This window comes from Myotis nattereri (genome assembly GCF_964212035.1).
Source record: "Myotis nattereri genome assembly, chromosome: 6".
Taxonomy (NCBI): Eukaryota; Metazoa; Chordata; class Mammalia; order Chiroptera; family Vespertilionidae; genus Myotis; species Myotis nattereri.
The window spans coordinates 63,383,972-63,399,527 of NC_138081.1; the positions used below are offsets into that span (position 1 = coordinate 63,383,972).

At 44.6% G+C, this 15,556-nt stretch overlaps 1 protein-coding gene across 1 annotated transcript in view; it reads right to left on the reverse strand.

The window, feature by feature from the left end:
- METTL24 (methyltransferase like 24) overlaps positions 1–7,418 on the reverse strand; it is a gene marked incomplete at its 5' end in the record, with an annotated part of 79,900 nt that extends 72,482 nt beyond the window's left edge. The window contains one exon of the mRNA XM_081094805.1: positions 7,113–7,418. Coding sequence (XP_080950931.1) covers positions 7,113–7,418 — 306 coding nt within the window. The remainder of the gene's footprint in view (positions 1–7,112) is intronic.
- Positions 7,419–15,556: the final 8,138 nt, after the last annotated feature.

A 15,556-nucleotide genomic window follows, 5' to 3' on the forward strand; every position in this document is an offset into this window, starting at 1 on the left:
TTGACATGGCCAAGGTCAACACTCTGATCAGGCCTCACAGAGAAAAGAACACATAAGTTTGACTGGCTCCTGGTTATGATGTTTTGGATGCTCCCAACAAAATTGTGATCATCTAAACTGAGTCCAGCTGGCTACTTCTAAATATAAAAAAATTTCACTGTAAAAAAGAAAATTCATATGAATAGAACCATTTTTAAATGGAATCAAAACCGCCATCCCAGAGGAAAGGGCTTGCACATGTTGCTCCTTGAAACTTTGGAACGTTTGACATGGGCAAAATAACCTTTGGACTGGGTCAAGCCAACACTGTTTTACAAACAACTGTTTGCAAAGCTAACAGGGAAGCAGACCTCCTCTCACAAGGACTGATAATTGTGAACATTCTTTAGAATCAGTAACCAGCCATGTATAGCTAAAGAGTAACTTAGCTTGTTAACACCAATAGAAATGTCTTTATTCTATTCATGTAATTATTTCCCTTCCTTTTTTTTTTTAATATATTTGAATTGATTTCAGAGAGGAAGGAAGAGGGAGAGACAGAAACATCAATGATGAGAGAGAACCATTGATTGGCTGCCTCCTGCATGCCCCCCACTGGGGATCGAGCCCGCAACCTGGGCATGTGCCCTTGACCAAAATTGAACCTGGGACCCTTCAGTCCGCAGGCCGACGCTCTATCCACCGAGCCAAACTGGCTAGGGCTCCCTTCCTTTTCTCATTAAAAAACTCTTGCCTTCACCCCATCACCGGAACACTATTTGAGTTTCTGCCTGAATCTACGTTTCCCAAATAGCTATTCTAAGATCTCAAATAAACACTTGTTGCCTTTCACTTTGGACTTTATTTTCAGATTAACAAAGCTTATCAGCGCTGGTAGATTCCAGCCTTAGTGTGTGTCTTGGGGTAAATGAAGTAGGTTCCGGTGACTTTCTATGAATTATAGAATCAAGAGCCAAACTACTTACAAGCACAAAGACTCCAAAGGTACCCCAGCACAGATGGAAAACTCAAATGCCTACCACCCTTGACAGTCTCCAGTTTCACTACCTCATTCTGATTCTCTTCACAGACTAAGATAGAAATCCAATTCAGGAAAGCTAATAAGGCTTCCCATTCCTTGGAGAAAATGGACTGGACAACCTGCTCTCAAAAACCTAAAAGCTCCACCACCAATTGTTGAAAAAGAATGGAGCCTCCATTAGCTGTTCTTTTGCGCACAGGCTGCTCTCTGAGGAAGTGTGGGGTTTGGAAGGAGTGCAGAGGCCTGTTCCCCATGGAAGGCACATCAAAGTTTTATTCAAAACCTGTCTTTCTCTCTGTGAAACTAAGCAACTGCTATTTCACACCCACGTATTGCTGGAGAGCATTCAATTACCCTCAATGACTTCGTTTAAAATGAAACGGCTTTGCCTCCTGAGGACAGTGTGAGAGGATTGATTAATGTTGGTGAAGGACAGAGGTGTAAGTACACAGAAAAATCCTAAGTACTGGAAACTACCGCTGGGCCATATTTGACAAGCAATTCAAACCTACCTTCAAGGTTTGTTTGTTTGTTTGTAAAGAATAAGGACTTTTGAGGCAATTGGATACATCAAGGGGCATATGATGCCATTTTTTCCTCTTCCTTTCTGATGATAATGGCAGAATTAGAAAACTAAGAGGAGGAGAGAAGTGATGAAGAACGGCCAAATTTTGCCATATGGTTTTTCAGGAGAAGAGGAAACGTTTTTTTTTCTTTCTGACACACTGTTCCAAAGGATCTGTGACTAACAAACCAAGCCAGCACATTGCTGGGTTCTGTGGCTCTGTGACTCAGAAGTCACTTTTCTATCCAACATATTAAATGTCAAGGAAAATATCTTCGATAAGAGAGGAGAAATTTCTTCAGGAAGCTTGGCTCCTGTGTGAGTGCCTCCCCAGCACAAACGAGCTATATGTTCTGCTGCTGTCGTTTAGGTGGATTGCCAACCTGTAAGGAAACATCTGCCCAAGACTTCATAAAGAAGCATCAATCATAGAGAAACATATCTTAGTCCTCTATAAGCGCCCCCACAAAGAACTTTACCCATGTAATCATAGTCAATGTCTGTTTAAGGGGAAAAAAAGATCAGAGAGAGACACAGACAGAAAAACAGAGAGAAGGGAAAGAAAGAAAAAGAATTACAGTGATACTTTGATGCATGCATAGTATGCAGAATTAGGAGACCACAAGTCCTGGTGGAATGCTTAAAGCCTCTGTACTATACAAAAATGTATGGGTTCCAGGCTAGTCCTAAGCAAAAAGGGCAATATTTATCCATCATTATTATGAGCCCTCAGTTCACAGTGCTCTAAGATCAGAAACCCTGATGTGAAAGAGGATTTAATATGCAGAGCTAGTTCTTGCATGGCTTGCTGAAAGAAGGGATGAAGTGAGGACTACACTTCTCTTTTTTATAAGGACTGTTTTCTTTAAGAGAAGCATAAGCTATGATCAAGGTGGCAATATAATCACTGAATTTTTGTTCCTCTAACAAAGGAAGCATGTTGACAAGAAACACTCGGCAAACCAATTATTTCATGCAGGTTTCCATCCATCCAGAAAGCCACCCTCAAAATAGATGGAGCTTTTCCTCCTTCACCACCCAATCTGGTAGGTGCCTATGGCAAGTACCCAAGAATCTAAATAACACTGTTGATTCTCAACAAACAAAAATTAAGTAAAATAAGATCCAAGGAGTTCAACATGTAACTTCCAAACTTTAACTTTATAAATTATTTAATGATGCCTTCTGCTTATATTTCAGCACATCTTGATGGTAGGCTAAGGCGGAACAAGATTTATCCCCCTGGAAGATAAGGGATATTGAGCTCTATTCCCAGAAGTGGGAGAACAGATCAATTAACTGGTCTTTCCAGTTTTGAGGAACATTTTAATCCAACTTAAAAAAACAAACAAACAAACAAAAAAACAAAAAAAGTCAAGATTCCCACTATCTAGGAATTTGGGAAAATTAGAATGTATACCCTGAAAATAAGTAAATAAATAACTAAATAGCCAGGGGGAAGGAAATCCAGGGAGAATTTTTCCTTAGGAGGCTAAAAAGATAATATTTTAAAAATAGGAATAAACTCACTCCTTCCTTATATTTTTTAAACCAAAAACATTTAAAGTCATGCATAATAGATTAAAGTAGATTCTTCTATTTGTTACACAAGAGTGTAAGCATTTTTCAGGAGGAAGCATTGACTAGGCATCACTTTAGGAAACACAATCCTTTCCATCAAGAACAACTCTGGAAACAAAACATTCTGTCTGAAATGGATTACCAGGTCACAACATGTGCAAAGCAAGTCACAAATTGGGAATGCATTTCTGTTGTCATCTCAAATTGGGAGAAGATCAGCATGGAAGAAGGATTGATAATAGGAAGGTTTCTAAGCAACATCCTTGAGCTGAGTGTTCAAGGATGGAAAGAAAATAGGTTATAACAACATATCACATTTGGGGAATGGCTGAGGCTAAAGACTTGGAACAGAACAGTGAAAATTAAAGCTACCATCACTGAGGGTTTACAACACACCAAACTCTCTACCAGGGGTGAGGAATATCTGGCCTGCAGGCCATATAACGCCCACAAAATCATTTTGTCTGGCCCTGCCAAGGCATTAGGGGTGAGTTAATCAAATGTTTGATCAAACATAGCAGGCTAATTTTCAAGTTGATACTTTTGTATGGCCCAAAAATGGTATTATAAATATCCAAATGTATTATGCTAAGCAAAATAAGCCAGTCAGAGAAAGATAAGTATCACATGATCTCACTCATAGGTGAGTGAGACATAGAACCATGGGACAGACTGGTGAATATTAGAGGGAAGGTGAGGGTGGGGGAGGAGAGATTAACCAGGGAATTTATATGCATATATACATAGCCCATGGACAAAGACAATGGTGTGATGAAGGCTTGGAAGAGGCCGTTGAGGGGAGGAGGGGGGAGTCAATGGGGAAAACAAATAAAGGGGACATCTGTAATACTTTCAACAATAAAGATAAATTAAATAAATAAATATCCCAATGGCCCCTGGCAGAAAAAAAGTTCCCCACCCCTGCTCTATACAAATATTCCCTTTTGGTTTTTTCTAACTTAATTTTAATAAAACTGAGCCTCAGGGCTCAGACTAAATCTCTCATCTTTGTTAGCCTCACTCCCTAGTTGATCTCTACATCTCATGGCTTTAGTGACACTGTGCACTGATGACCCCCACATTTCTATCTTCAACCTGGACATGTCCTCCAACTACAGACCTGTATGTCCAACTGCCTGTTTGACATTTCCACCTGGATGTCTAAAGGATATCTCAAACTCAACATGTTTAAAACCAAATTTCTGACTTCCATCCATTCCTTCCAAAACAAAAAACTAAATGACAGCGACAACAGAAAACTACTCCCTCACCTACCTTCAGAATACACTGAGTGGCCAGATTGTTATGACCACCTGACGTTTGTAGGCAAATTAGCTATAATTTCGCGCTGAAGCTGCTAGCGGGCCAGACCATTATAAATAGGGAAGCAGGTTGTTTACCACGACAGAAGTGATTTTTTTCTGAAGATATGGGTAAACAGCACGATTTAATAGCCTTTGAACGTGGGATATATTTGAACGTGAGTGGCCAGATTATTATGACCACCCCATCAGTACTTCGTTGGGCCACCTTTTGCCTTCAATACTGCAGCGATTCTTCTTGGCATTGACTCCACGAGATGTTGAAAGGTGATGCGAGGAATCTGACACCATGCCTGATGAATAGCACTGTCCAGTTCTGTGAGATTTGATGGCTGTGGAACCAGCTGCCTGATGGCTCCTTTAACTCCGTCCCACAAATGCTCAATTGGATTGAGATCTGGTGATTGTGGGGGCCACCTAAGCAAGGTAAAGTCTCCCTCATGTTCTTGATAGCCCTCCTGCACAATATGAGCACCGTGGCATGGCGCATTGTCTTGGAAGAAGCCATCTCCATTGGGATACACCATCAACATGATAGGATGAACCTGATCAGCAACAATACTTAGGTATGTTGTGCTATTCAGACGTTGTTCCACATGAATTAAAGGGCCCAAATCATGCCAGGAAAACATGCCCCAAACCATAACACTGCCCCACCAGCTTTACGGGTTGTACTCATGCATGTGGGGTGCATGCTTTCATGCTGTTTCCGCCAAATTCTCACTCTGCCATCTGCATGATGCAACTGGAAACGTGATTCATCGGATCACATGACTTTTTTCCAATGCTCGACTGTCCAATCCTTGTGTTCCTGTGCGAACTGGAGACATTTTATCTTGGTAACTGCAGACAGCAAAGGTGTTCGAACAGGTCTTTGGCTTCCATATCCCATACGATGCAGGGTACGGCTAATTTGCCTACAAAGGTCAGGTGGTCATAATAATCTGGCCACTCAGTGTGTAACCAGAACCAACTACTTCTCACACCTGCATTCTACCACATCTCTGAGCCAGCACCTACGCCAGCCTGGATCCCTGCAGCCTCCTAAAGGTGGTGGCTATGAACTTCCTCTCCAGTGAGCTGTGCATCCCAAACTTTTCCACTTGTCGGACAGGCTCCGGTTACAGACACTTTGTCTGAGGTAGAGACTAAGAGCGATTCTTGGGCAGGTGACAACAGAAACAATGGAGGCTAAGGGCGGCTGTGACATGAAGAGTGCAGAGTGGGGTTGACGGCATCAAGGATGGGACATTTGAGAATATCCAGAGAGACAAAAGAGCCTGAACTCGTAAGAAATATCAAGCCCTAGGTCAAATGTTCCCTCTCAGTTAGCCTTTCTTGACTCCACAGGTACAGTTCAAGACTGCAATGATAGCCTCGGTCACATTACTGGAGGCCTGTGCCGAGCGCCTCCCCAACTAGACTTTGAACCCATTTTTGTACCCCCAGCACCTGCTGCAGCACCTGGGACCTGGTAAGCCCTTGGCAAAGTGTATCGGATGCATAACATGGTACCACGGAACTTGCATTAGGAACATGGAGAAGAAGTGGCTGCATTCTTCTGGAAATGAGGCTCTGGAGGTAGAAAAACATATTTGGGTTTATCCAGGAAGATAACACTGATGGGAGCACAATGGTGGGGAAAGAGAGAGGGCAAGGCTTTTAGAGGAGGTGGAAGAAAGGAAAGACGTGGAAGAAATACTGTGGGTGGGGGGTATGAAAAAATAGGTTAGAACTAGGAAGCTAAAGGAGATCAAAGGAAGAGTTTTTCTCATTCCTCCGGAGGACGGTGGTGAGGAACGGGGAGAGGGGTGCTTAAAAGAAAAAAGAGAAAACCAGGCAACAAAGAGCACTCGGTCGAGGCTGATGGGTATAAGCACCAGGCAAGCTCGTACCTGCAGTTCTCAGTCTTCTCACTCCCAAGCACCAAGTAAATGACTGCGCTCCAAAAGGCGGGTGGGAGCCAGAAGCTTCATAACCTGAGGTTAACACTGGGCCACTTGGTGAGGTGTGAGCCCAGAGGCTAATGAGGTAGGCAGAGCAAACCCCGTTATTGCTTCAGTCCTCCAGGTTCACATTAACTCCGCATCAAGTGGTGCTGGGGCTCAACCTCTCGCCCCGCGCCAGCCACCCGCCGTCTGTGGCGTAATTCAAGGGAGATGCGCCGCAGAGTGGACCTTCCTCACCGCGAGCAAGGTGGGGGGAAAGCCATTCACAGCGCACACAGACCCAGCTCTGTCCAGGCCTCGAGGAGCACATTGGGGCAAGTACAGAATATACACAAAATCACCACTTCTTCCTTGTCAGTGCCCAACCCCCATGCCCTCCCCTCACTCAAATGTGAGTGAGAAGCAGGACTCCGTCCTGCGCCCCGCGTGCCCGCGTGGCCGCGTGGCTGGCAGGCAGGGGCCGCCAGCAAACCGTGGTGGGAAACGCATGGACTCTGCTCAGCCCCACTTCGCTGCAGTGAACGACGCACCAGGGGAGCCGCCCGAGCGAGCGCAGGGTTCAGACTTCCCGACGGTCCCAGCGGGACGGCCTGCGAAGCCCGAGCGCAGGGCCCCGCGGGCGGTGGAGAAGCGGGGTGGCGTCTAGAGCCCCAGACTGCACGTTTGCCACTGACCTTCCGGCCCGGGCGCCCGCGCGGCGCGCAGCAGCCCGTCTCCAGCGTCCCGCTCCCGCCGCCCCCGGGCGGGGCCCGGCGCCCGCTGCGCACGTAGGTCACCTGCCTCCTGCTGGCGCCGCGCGCGGGGCCGGGCGCGGGCGGCAGGTGCGGCGCGGGCGGCCGGGGCGGGGCGCTGCGGGCCGGGGGCCGGGGGCCGGCGCGCCGCAGCTCCGTGCAGAGCCGCAGGCCCAGCAGCAGCGCGGCGCCCAGCAGGCAGCGGCTCAGGGGGCTGCAGCCCCTCCCGGGCGGCCGGTCCCTCGCCATGGCCCGACAGACCTCGGGGCTGCGTTCGGCGGCGCCCGCCCGCCCGCCCGCAGCAGGGATGTGGCCCCGCGGTCCCGAGCTGCCAACTGTGGCAACACCCCCGCCGGCCAGGGCGCGGGCTCGGACCCGCCTCCCTCCCTCCCGTCCAAGGAAGCCTCGGCGTAACCTTATCCATCCCAGCCAAGCGCGCCGGCCGCTGGAAGGGCGAGGCGTGGAGGGCCAGGCGGGGTCCCGGGGTGCAGGCGGCTCGGCTGGGCAAGACCCCGAGCCCCAGCCTCACCTCGGGGGTGTCGGAGGAGGCTCACTCCGGCCCGGCCTCCGGGGCCTGGCGGAGCTGAAAGCTGTGGCCAGAAAAAGCGCATTCCTAACTGGAGGGATCCTGGGCCGCAACTTCATTTTCTAGTATGGGTTGGTGCAGACACACAGCAGGAGGATAGGTGAGCTGCCAGGTTTTGCTATAAGGAGCAAGTTCTGATTGTCAAGCAGCTCGTGCCATTGAGCACAATATAAAAATGCATCGTACTTATGCTCAGGTTCACAAATTCTCTCCCTCCAGAAAGAAGAGGGAGGAGGAGGAGAGAACAGCACTCGCTCAGTGCAGAATAATCAAATTAGAGTTATTCCATTTCTAAATTCTGCCTGAAGCTAATCCCTGCTTTCTCTCCGTGTTATGAAATGTGTGGGGGTGAAGGAGGAGAGGGAAAAAAACACACACAAGATAACTGACAGCAGGGAGAGAGAACAGAAGATACTGGCATGATGTAAATCAAATTAATTTAGCTCCACACGCACACCTCCCTGCTGTCTTGCGCAGATACAGAGGGACAAATTTATCTTTCAGCAAAATGCTCCCCAGCTGGCATTTTCACCACCACCTTGACCTTAATTAATCAGACGAAAGGCTCACAGCCTGAAGGCCAGTGTTGGCTGTTCCATTTGCAAATATTGGTAAAATTCTTCCCCACAACCCTTTTGTGGTTTGGGTTTTAGGTTTAGGTTCGGATTTGGGTTTGTTTTCTTTAGCTGTGGCCACATTTTTTTTCATACTTTACGCTCGCATTTTTTATGTTTGTCTGTAGACTACCTCTGCTGACCTGTCCTCGCCCCTTAGGAGCCTACAGAAGGGACCACAGAGACATGGAGCCCCCTCTGCTATACCCCACTTGAATTTCAGGAATTTCCCACTGGGGGCCCTCCTCTCTAGAACCCCCTGGCTTAAGAAAGACTCAGTTTATTCTTTGTCACTGTAAACGCACTTGGGCTCTTTCCTTACATGTAACAGAACCCAATGCAATCTAGTTCATTCCCTGGGCACACCAGGCCCTCAGGCTCCCGAGTGGTTCAATGGGACTGACTTCTGTTTTTTCTTAGGTGCGGCCCTCCAGCTATTGCAGATGGCTTTGTTTTAAAGAATCCAAGAAAATGCATTTTTCCTGATACAAACTCTAAGAGAGAACTTCACATAAACAACGTGAGCTGAGATGTCAGATATGAACAGTGTGTTGAATCAAGATTCTGCCTTTCAAAAGCTGTGAGACCTTGGACAAAGTACTTAATCTTTCTAAGCCTCAGTTTTTTCATGGACAAATAGACCTATATATCTGGTAAGGTTACAAAGATTGAATAAAATATTACATGTTTAGTCCACAGACGATACTCAATTAATAGCAATTATTTTTATTATTTATCATTAAAGAAAAGCCTGGATGTTTATTATCATGAAAAGCAAAATGTAAGCATTGATTCCAACGTAGGTAAATATAAGAAAGTATACAGAGATTTGTACTCCTGGAATTAGGAGTACCCAACAATGCAAGAAACAGCCTCGAAGCTTCAAGATCCCACAAGTGCACTCTATTAGTTGTATAATTGTGTAATGCCATTTAAGACACGATTTATATTGTGCTTGATAAACCTAGATAGAAGTTGTATTTTTCATGCGACCAACACAATGTCACTAACTAAAGATGTAATCTTTTGAAGATTATGATATCACTAATTTATGCCCTCTGCTCATCTGTTGAATTACTCTTCAGAGGGGGAAAATGAGGAGTATCCTATATTATTAAAATGGGAATATTTAGCCGAAACCGGTTTGCCTCAGTGGATAGAGCGTCGGTCTGTGGACTGAAAGGTCCCAGGTTCGATTCCCATCAAGGGCATGTACCTGGGTTGCGGGCACATCCCCAGTAGGAGATGTGCAGGAGGCAGCTGATCGATGTCTCTAGCTCTCTAGCTCTCTTCCTTCCTCTCTGTAAAAAGTCAATAAAATATATTTTAAAAAATGAAGACTAGACTGGGGGGTGGAGAGGGGAGACACATAGAACAGTGTAGCTCTTGAAGAGAATGGGGAAAATGACCTCATATTTTCCCTTATCTCATGTCTCTGGTTCTCTAATAATGTTTCCATTATAAAATTTAAATCAAGTGCAATATTGAAATGCCCCTTTTCTTATCTTTTGCAACTGTTTTTGAAGAATTCAAGCAAGTGCATGTGTTTATGTCTCCATGTGTTTATTACTAATTAAAAGGAACTGTTTATATGTATATAGCACCATTAACTTTCTAGGAAGAAATCTCCCATTTTTAACTTCCACACAGTATTTCCCTGTGTCATGGATGATAATGAATAGTCAGTTGATAAGTGAAATGGGAGGCAAATCCAATCACTGTCATAGCTGAAAAGCAATCTTTCATTCGCGACCTTTGCTTTTCTCATAGAGTTGAACTTGTGTTGGTTATTTCTGGATATGTTTCAAAAATGCAGATAATCATTAACCACTGAGTCTTACATTGGTTAATTCAACATGCATGCAGGTCAGTAAACCACAAAAGCAGCTTTCATTAGATCACAAATTACATCCTCCTTGAGGTTTGAGCCAACAAAATGAGTAAAACAGAACATTGTTTACCCCTAATCTCCTAGACCTCATACATTTCCAATTTGCACACATGCTGCAGTGCAGTGGTTCTCAAACTGGGTTAATTTTGCCTCTCAGGAACATTTGGCCAATTTCTGAAGACATTTCTGGTTGTTACAACAGGAGATGGTGCGGGAGGATGCTGCTGACATCTAAGGGATAGAGAAGAGGGCTGCTGCCAAAAGCCCTCCAATACAAGGAATAGTTTTCCACAAAAAAAAATTATCCATGCCGAAACCGGTTTGGCTCAGTGGATAGAGCGTCGGCCTGCGGACTGAGAGGTCCCAGGTTCGATTCCGGTCAGGGGCATGTACCTGGGTTGCGGGCATATCCCCAGTGGGGGATGTGCAGGAGGCAGCTGATCGATGATTCTCTCTCATCGATGTTTCTAACTCTCTATCTCTCTCCCTTCCTCTCTGTAAAAAATCAATAAAATATATTTTAAAAAAAAAATTATCCAGCCCAAAATGCCCATATTGCTGAAGTTGAGAAACCCTGATGTCGCATAACATAGCTGTCTTTTAATTACAGACTGTCCAGAGAGAAAACAGGCTGACAGTCAAGGATCCCCACCTCACAATGTAGTTATTTCTGTTTCACAATGTGAAGTACCTAGCCTGAATTAAAGCCATCAAGATTAGGAAGGAATAAAGCTAAAATTTCTGACATCGGTATCTTCCTCCACCCCACCTACCCCATCATCTTTTCTCCATGTAATACGTGTTCATTGTGGAAAATATATGCAAGCGAAAGAAGACATCAGTAGTCATTCAGATAGAATGATTCAGAGATAGCTACCCTCTCAGACTTTTGTCTATGCGTATATATTGTTTACAAAATGAGATATTATATATATTTCTTTATAATGTTTAATAACGATGTTATTATATAATTTACATATTAAATAATATGATGTCTGGAATTTGCTTAAAAACAATCCAGTGGGGAGATGGGAGACAACTCAGGGTATAAATGAAACTAGAGTTTATAATTATTATTGCATAAGTGTCAGGTGTACAATGTTATAATTTGACATCTGTATATTCTACATCATGCTCACCACCGAAAGTCTAGTTTCCATCCATTACCATGCAATTGACCCTCTTTACCCATTTTGCCCTCCTACACACCCCCCCCCCCTCTGGTAACCGTTGTCTGCCTCTGTGAGTTTCTTTTTGTTTTTTTTGTTCATGTGGGATTTTTTTTTAAATCATACAACATTTGTCTTTCTCTGTCTGACTTATTTTGCTTGGCATAATACTCTCAAGGTTCATCCATATTGTCACAGATGTCAAGATTTTATCTTTTTATTGCTAAGTAGTATTCCATCTTGTATATATACCATATCTTCTTTATCCATTCATCTGTTGATGGACATTTAGGTTGTTTCCATATCTTAGCTATTATAAATAATGCTGCAATGGACATAGAGGTGTATATATCTTTTTAAATTAGTGTTTTTATATTCTTCAGATAAATACCCAGAAGTGGAATTACTGTGCTGCAGAAGACCAGAGAAAAACCAAGAGATGCTTTAGAGAAAAGGAGTTACACTGTTTATTTACGCCAGCGGACTCAGCAGAATAATTTTCCAAATCTGAGTAAAATAACATGCAGGGAGCTTCTCTTTTATATCTTTCTGGTGTCTTTGTCCCACAAATATGGATTATGCTTCTGGTCCTTTTTGCAGGCTTTGTAAGAAGGCCCCCAGGTGTTGGGGGGTCTCCAGGCCATACCTGATGGTCTGGCCTGGTGCCAGCATTAATAACGCCCCATCCGGGCAGTGCACTGTTCACAGTTTTATGGCCTCTGTATTTAGATAACAGGTTCTTCAAGACCAGTTTCTGGGAAAGAGGTAGTGACTTAATTATAGGTTACCAAGAATATACACTGGGCTTGCTGGCACAGATTCAGATTGCTAGGCACCCCCCCCCCCCCGCCACCATCACCCCCAAATATCAGGGTTTCATTGGAATTAGCCTTTTAGCCTCCTCAACTGGATCACATATTAGTTCTATTCTTAATTTTTTGAGCAATCTCCATACTGTTTTCCATATTGGCTGTACCAATTTACACTCCCACCAACAGTATATGATGGTTCCCTTTTCTCTGCATCTTCTCAAATATTAGTTATTTCTTATATTTTTATGACACCCATCTAAGAGGTGTGAGATGATATCTCATGGTGATTTTGATTTGCATTTCCCTAATAATGATGTTGAACACCTTTTCATGTGCCTTCTATAACATATTTTTAACGGCTACATGTACCATGATTTAACCAATCTGCCACTGTTAAACAGTTAGATCATTTCCAAGTTTGAGTGTTATAAACAATGCTGTGGTGGACATCTTTTTAGCTGAACCTGATAGATCAGATGTGGACTCTGTGAGAGAAAGAAAGAAGTCAAGGATGATACCACGGTTTTCCCAAAGTATTGCAAGAATAAAGTTGCCATTAACTGAGAAGGAAAAGACTCAAGTAAGAATAATTCTGGGTGGAAAATTAGGAGTTTGATTTTGGTGGTCATATTAAGTTTGGGAAGCCATTCAAGCTTGGGAAGACATCCCAAGTGGAGATGTCAAGTAGGTAGTTGGATTGAAAAGACAGACTGGAATTTAGGAGAGCAGTTAAGGCTGGAAATATACTTTTGGATGATCAGCACAGTGATGTTGAGTGAGGGAGGGGCAAAATATATGAAGACTTAGCTCTGGGTCCACCAATATAAAGTCAGGAAGATGAGGAGGATCCAACAAAGGGTACTAAGGCAGTAAAGTAAGAGAATTCACTGTTCCAGAAACCAAGTAAATGAAGTAATTCTTGAAGGAAGACACCGAGAGGTCTAATAAAGTGTGGGCTGAAAACTGCCCATGAGATTTGGTGACATGATGCCTTGTTTATTCTCCCTCCCAAGTAGAATATAAAATCCATGAGGTCAGGACTTTGTCTGCTTCGATTATTAATCCCAGTTCCTAGAACAGAACAGTCTCTGGCATGTAGTATGTACTCAATAAATATCTGTTGAATTAAAAACTAAAGAATGAATCAAATCCATGTGCATTCATAATTATTTCATTATGTTAAATTTTTAAAAGAGTAGAATCACTAAGTTAAAGGAAAATTATAGGTCTTTCAATGTGAAGTGCTATTATCAATTTTTCAATCAATCAAAAAAAAAGGCTGTATTGATTCCATTTAAAGCTCATCAAATATTCCTTTGTTATCAATGGGAAACCTCAAAGGATAGCTTGAGCCAGCCTCTGGCAGACAGATAGACTGAGCAGTTTCTTTTTAGTCCCCTCCTACTCCTATTACTACAGTTGAACCCACACTTAAACTCCCCTCCAGTGCCAAACCCAAGCCCCATCCCAGATGGATTTGTGTTCACTCTACTGTCAATTAGTTACCTCCTCCCCACCTCGAGGGCGTAGCTAAATATTGAGATACTAGCTCAACATGATTTAAGGCCCCATCAGCAATATCCATATTAAGGGAAGAACTCACCAAAATGAAAGCTTTCAAGGCCTAGAACAAAGTGATAGGAGGATGACAGACCCGGGAACCGCTACTTGTGGCTGGGAGCCCTGCCTAAAATCACACCACTGCCTGGTCCACGGCCTAATCAAGCTGCCTCTGGGCTAGTCCTGTGGAAAATGCCTGGGGAATTGCTTCATGCCCCGGCCTGCTTGGGAAAGAGAGCTTGAGCCTTTCCTGCCTCTTTTGAATCCCTAACTCTGAGTTCTTCCATTCTTGGTGTTTATCTCTCGCCAGCATTTGTGGACTTGCTTTATCCTTCCTCTGCACAGACTGTTTCCCAAGCATAGGGAAGGGGTCTTGCTCACTCCGGACCCCCTGCAGTGCCTTACACGGATGGGCCTCCATCATGACTCTGCAATTGTTGACAAACAACAGATATCAAACCCAACCCTGCTGAGATCAGACCCAAGAGAGCACATGTCTTGCAGTAGATCCATTGCTCATTCGTCCTAACTGAGAAGGAATCACACCCAAACCTGTGATGGCTCACAAGGAAGATCTCCAACCTGGTACCTTTTTCGCCTCAAGGAACAGGGGATGCTTCACGGGAGCCATTAGAGAGATGTGGGTGTCGGGAGCAGCCATGGCGGCTGATAGCTCTTAGGTAAACCCTGGGCCCAAACAGGAAGTTTATAAAAGATGCGTACCACATGCACTTTCTCGAATTCTGAAAACACATCGGAGGCATTGTTAGATAGGTTTATTTTTTTATTTTTTAAATATATTTTATTGATTTTCTACAGAGAGGAAGGGAGAGAGACAGAGAGCTAGAAACATCGATGAGAGAGAAACATCGATCAGCTTCCTCCTGCACATCTCCCACTGGGGATATGCCCGCAACCCAGGCACATGCCCTTGACCGGAATCGAACCTGGGACCCTTCAGTCCGCAGGCCGATGCTCTATCCACTGAGCCAAACCGGTTCCGGCGTTAGATAGGTTTATTGACAGACATTAACTCCCACGATGAGAAACTCCTGGGTTTTTATGACACTAAAGCAGTTTAGGCTAAGAATGATCAAAACACTGCTGGGCTCATAGGCCCACCTGTGGAGCGCTGCCCCTCCCTCACCCTCGGCTCATCTTATCATTATGACACATGCCAGAAAGGATCTCCCAGCTACACATGCCAGAAAAAATCTCCCAGCTACAGCTCACTTTGAAGTCAAAGACATTTCCTGGTTGAAATTTTCCCAAAGTCAAGGGCTTAAAAACCCTTTTAAGGTCAGAAAAGATCACCAGGGAACTGACAGGATTAAGTGAAGCACAGCAGGCCCAAAGGCAAAAATCTCAGGGCGCTGTCATTCCAGCTTAGCTTGTGAATATATTAAAAGTCCTGAGGTCAAAAGCCATCTTCTTTTCTCATCACATCACTGCTCCAGCCCTAGGGAAAGCATAAGAAGTACATTATTTTCACATCATAATCAGGGGCTCTCAAACTTAGGTGTGGATGAGAACCCCCGGGGAGTTATGTAAATGGAGGTTCAGAAGCCCCACCTCCAGAGCTCAGTCAGAGGTGAGCCCCCAGAATCTTTATTTTAATAAGCTGCAGGTGGCCCGGGATCCAACTTTTAGAAGCCTTGGCATAGAGGTGCCCCAGTCATGATGATGGTTGGCGTGGCGGGGGGGGGGGGGGGGGGGGGGGGAGGGGGAGGGAGGCTGGGGGGGCGCGGGGAGATG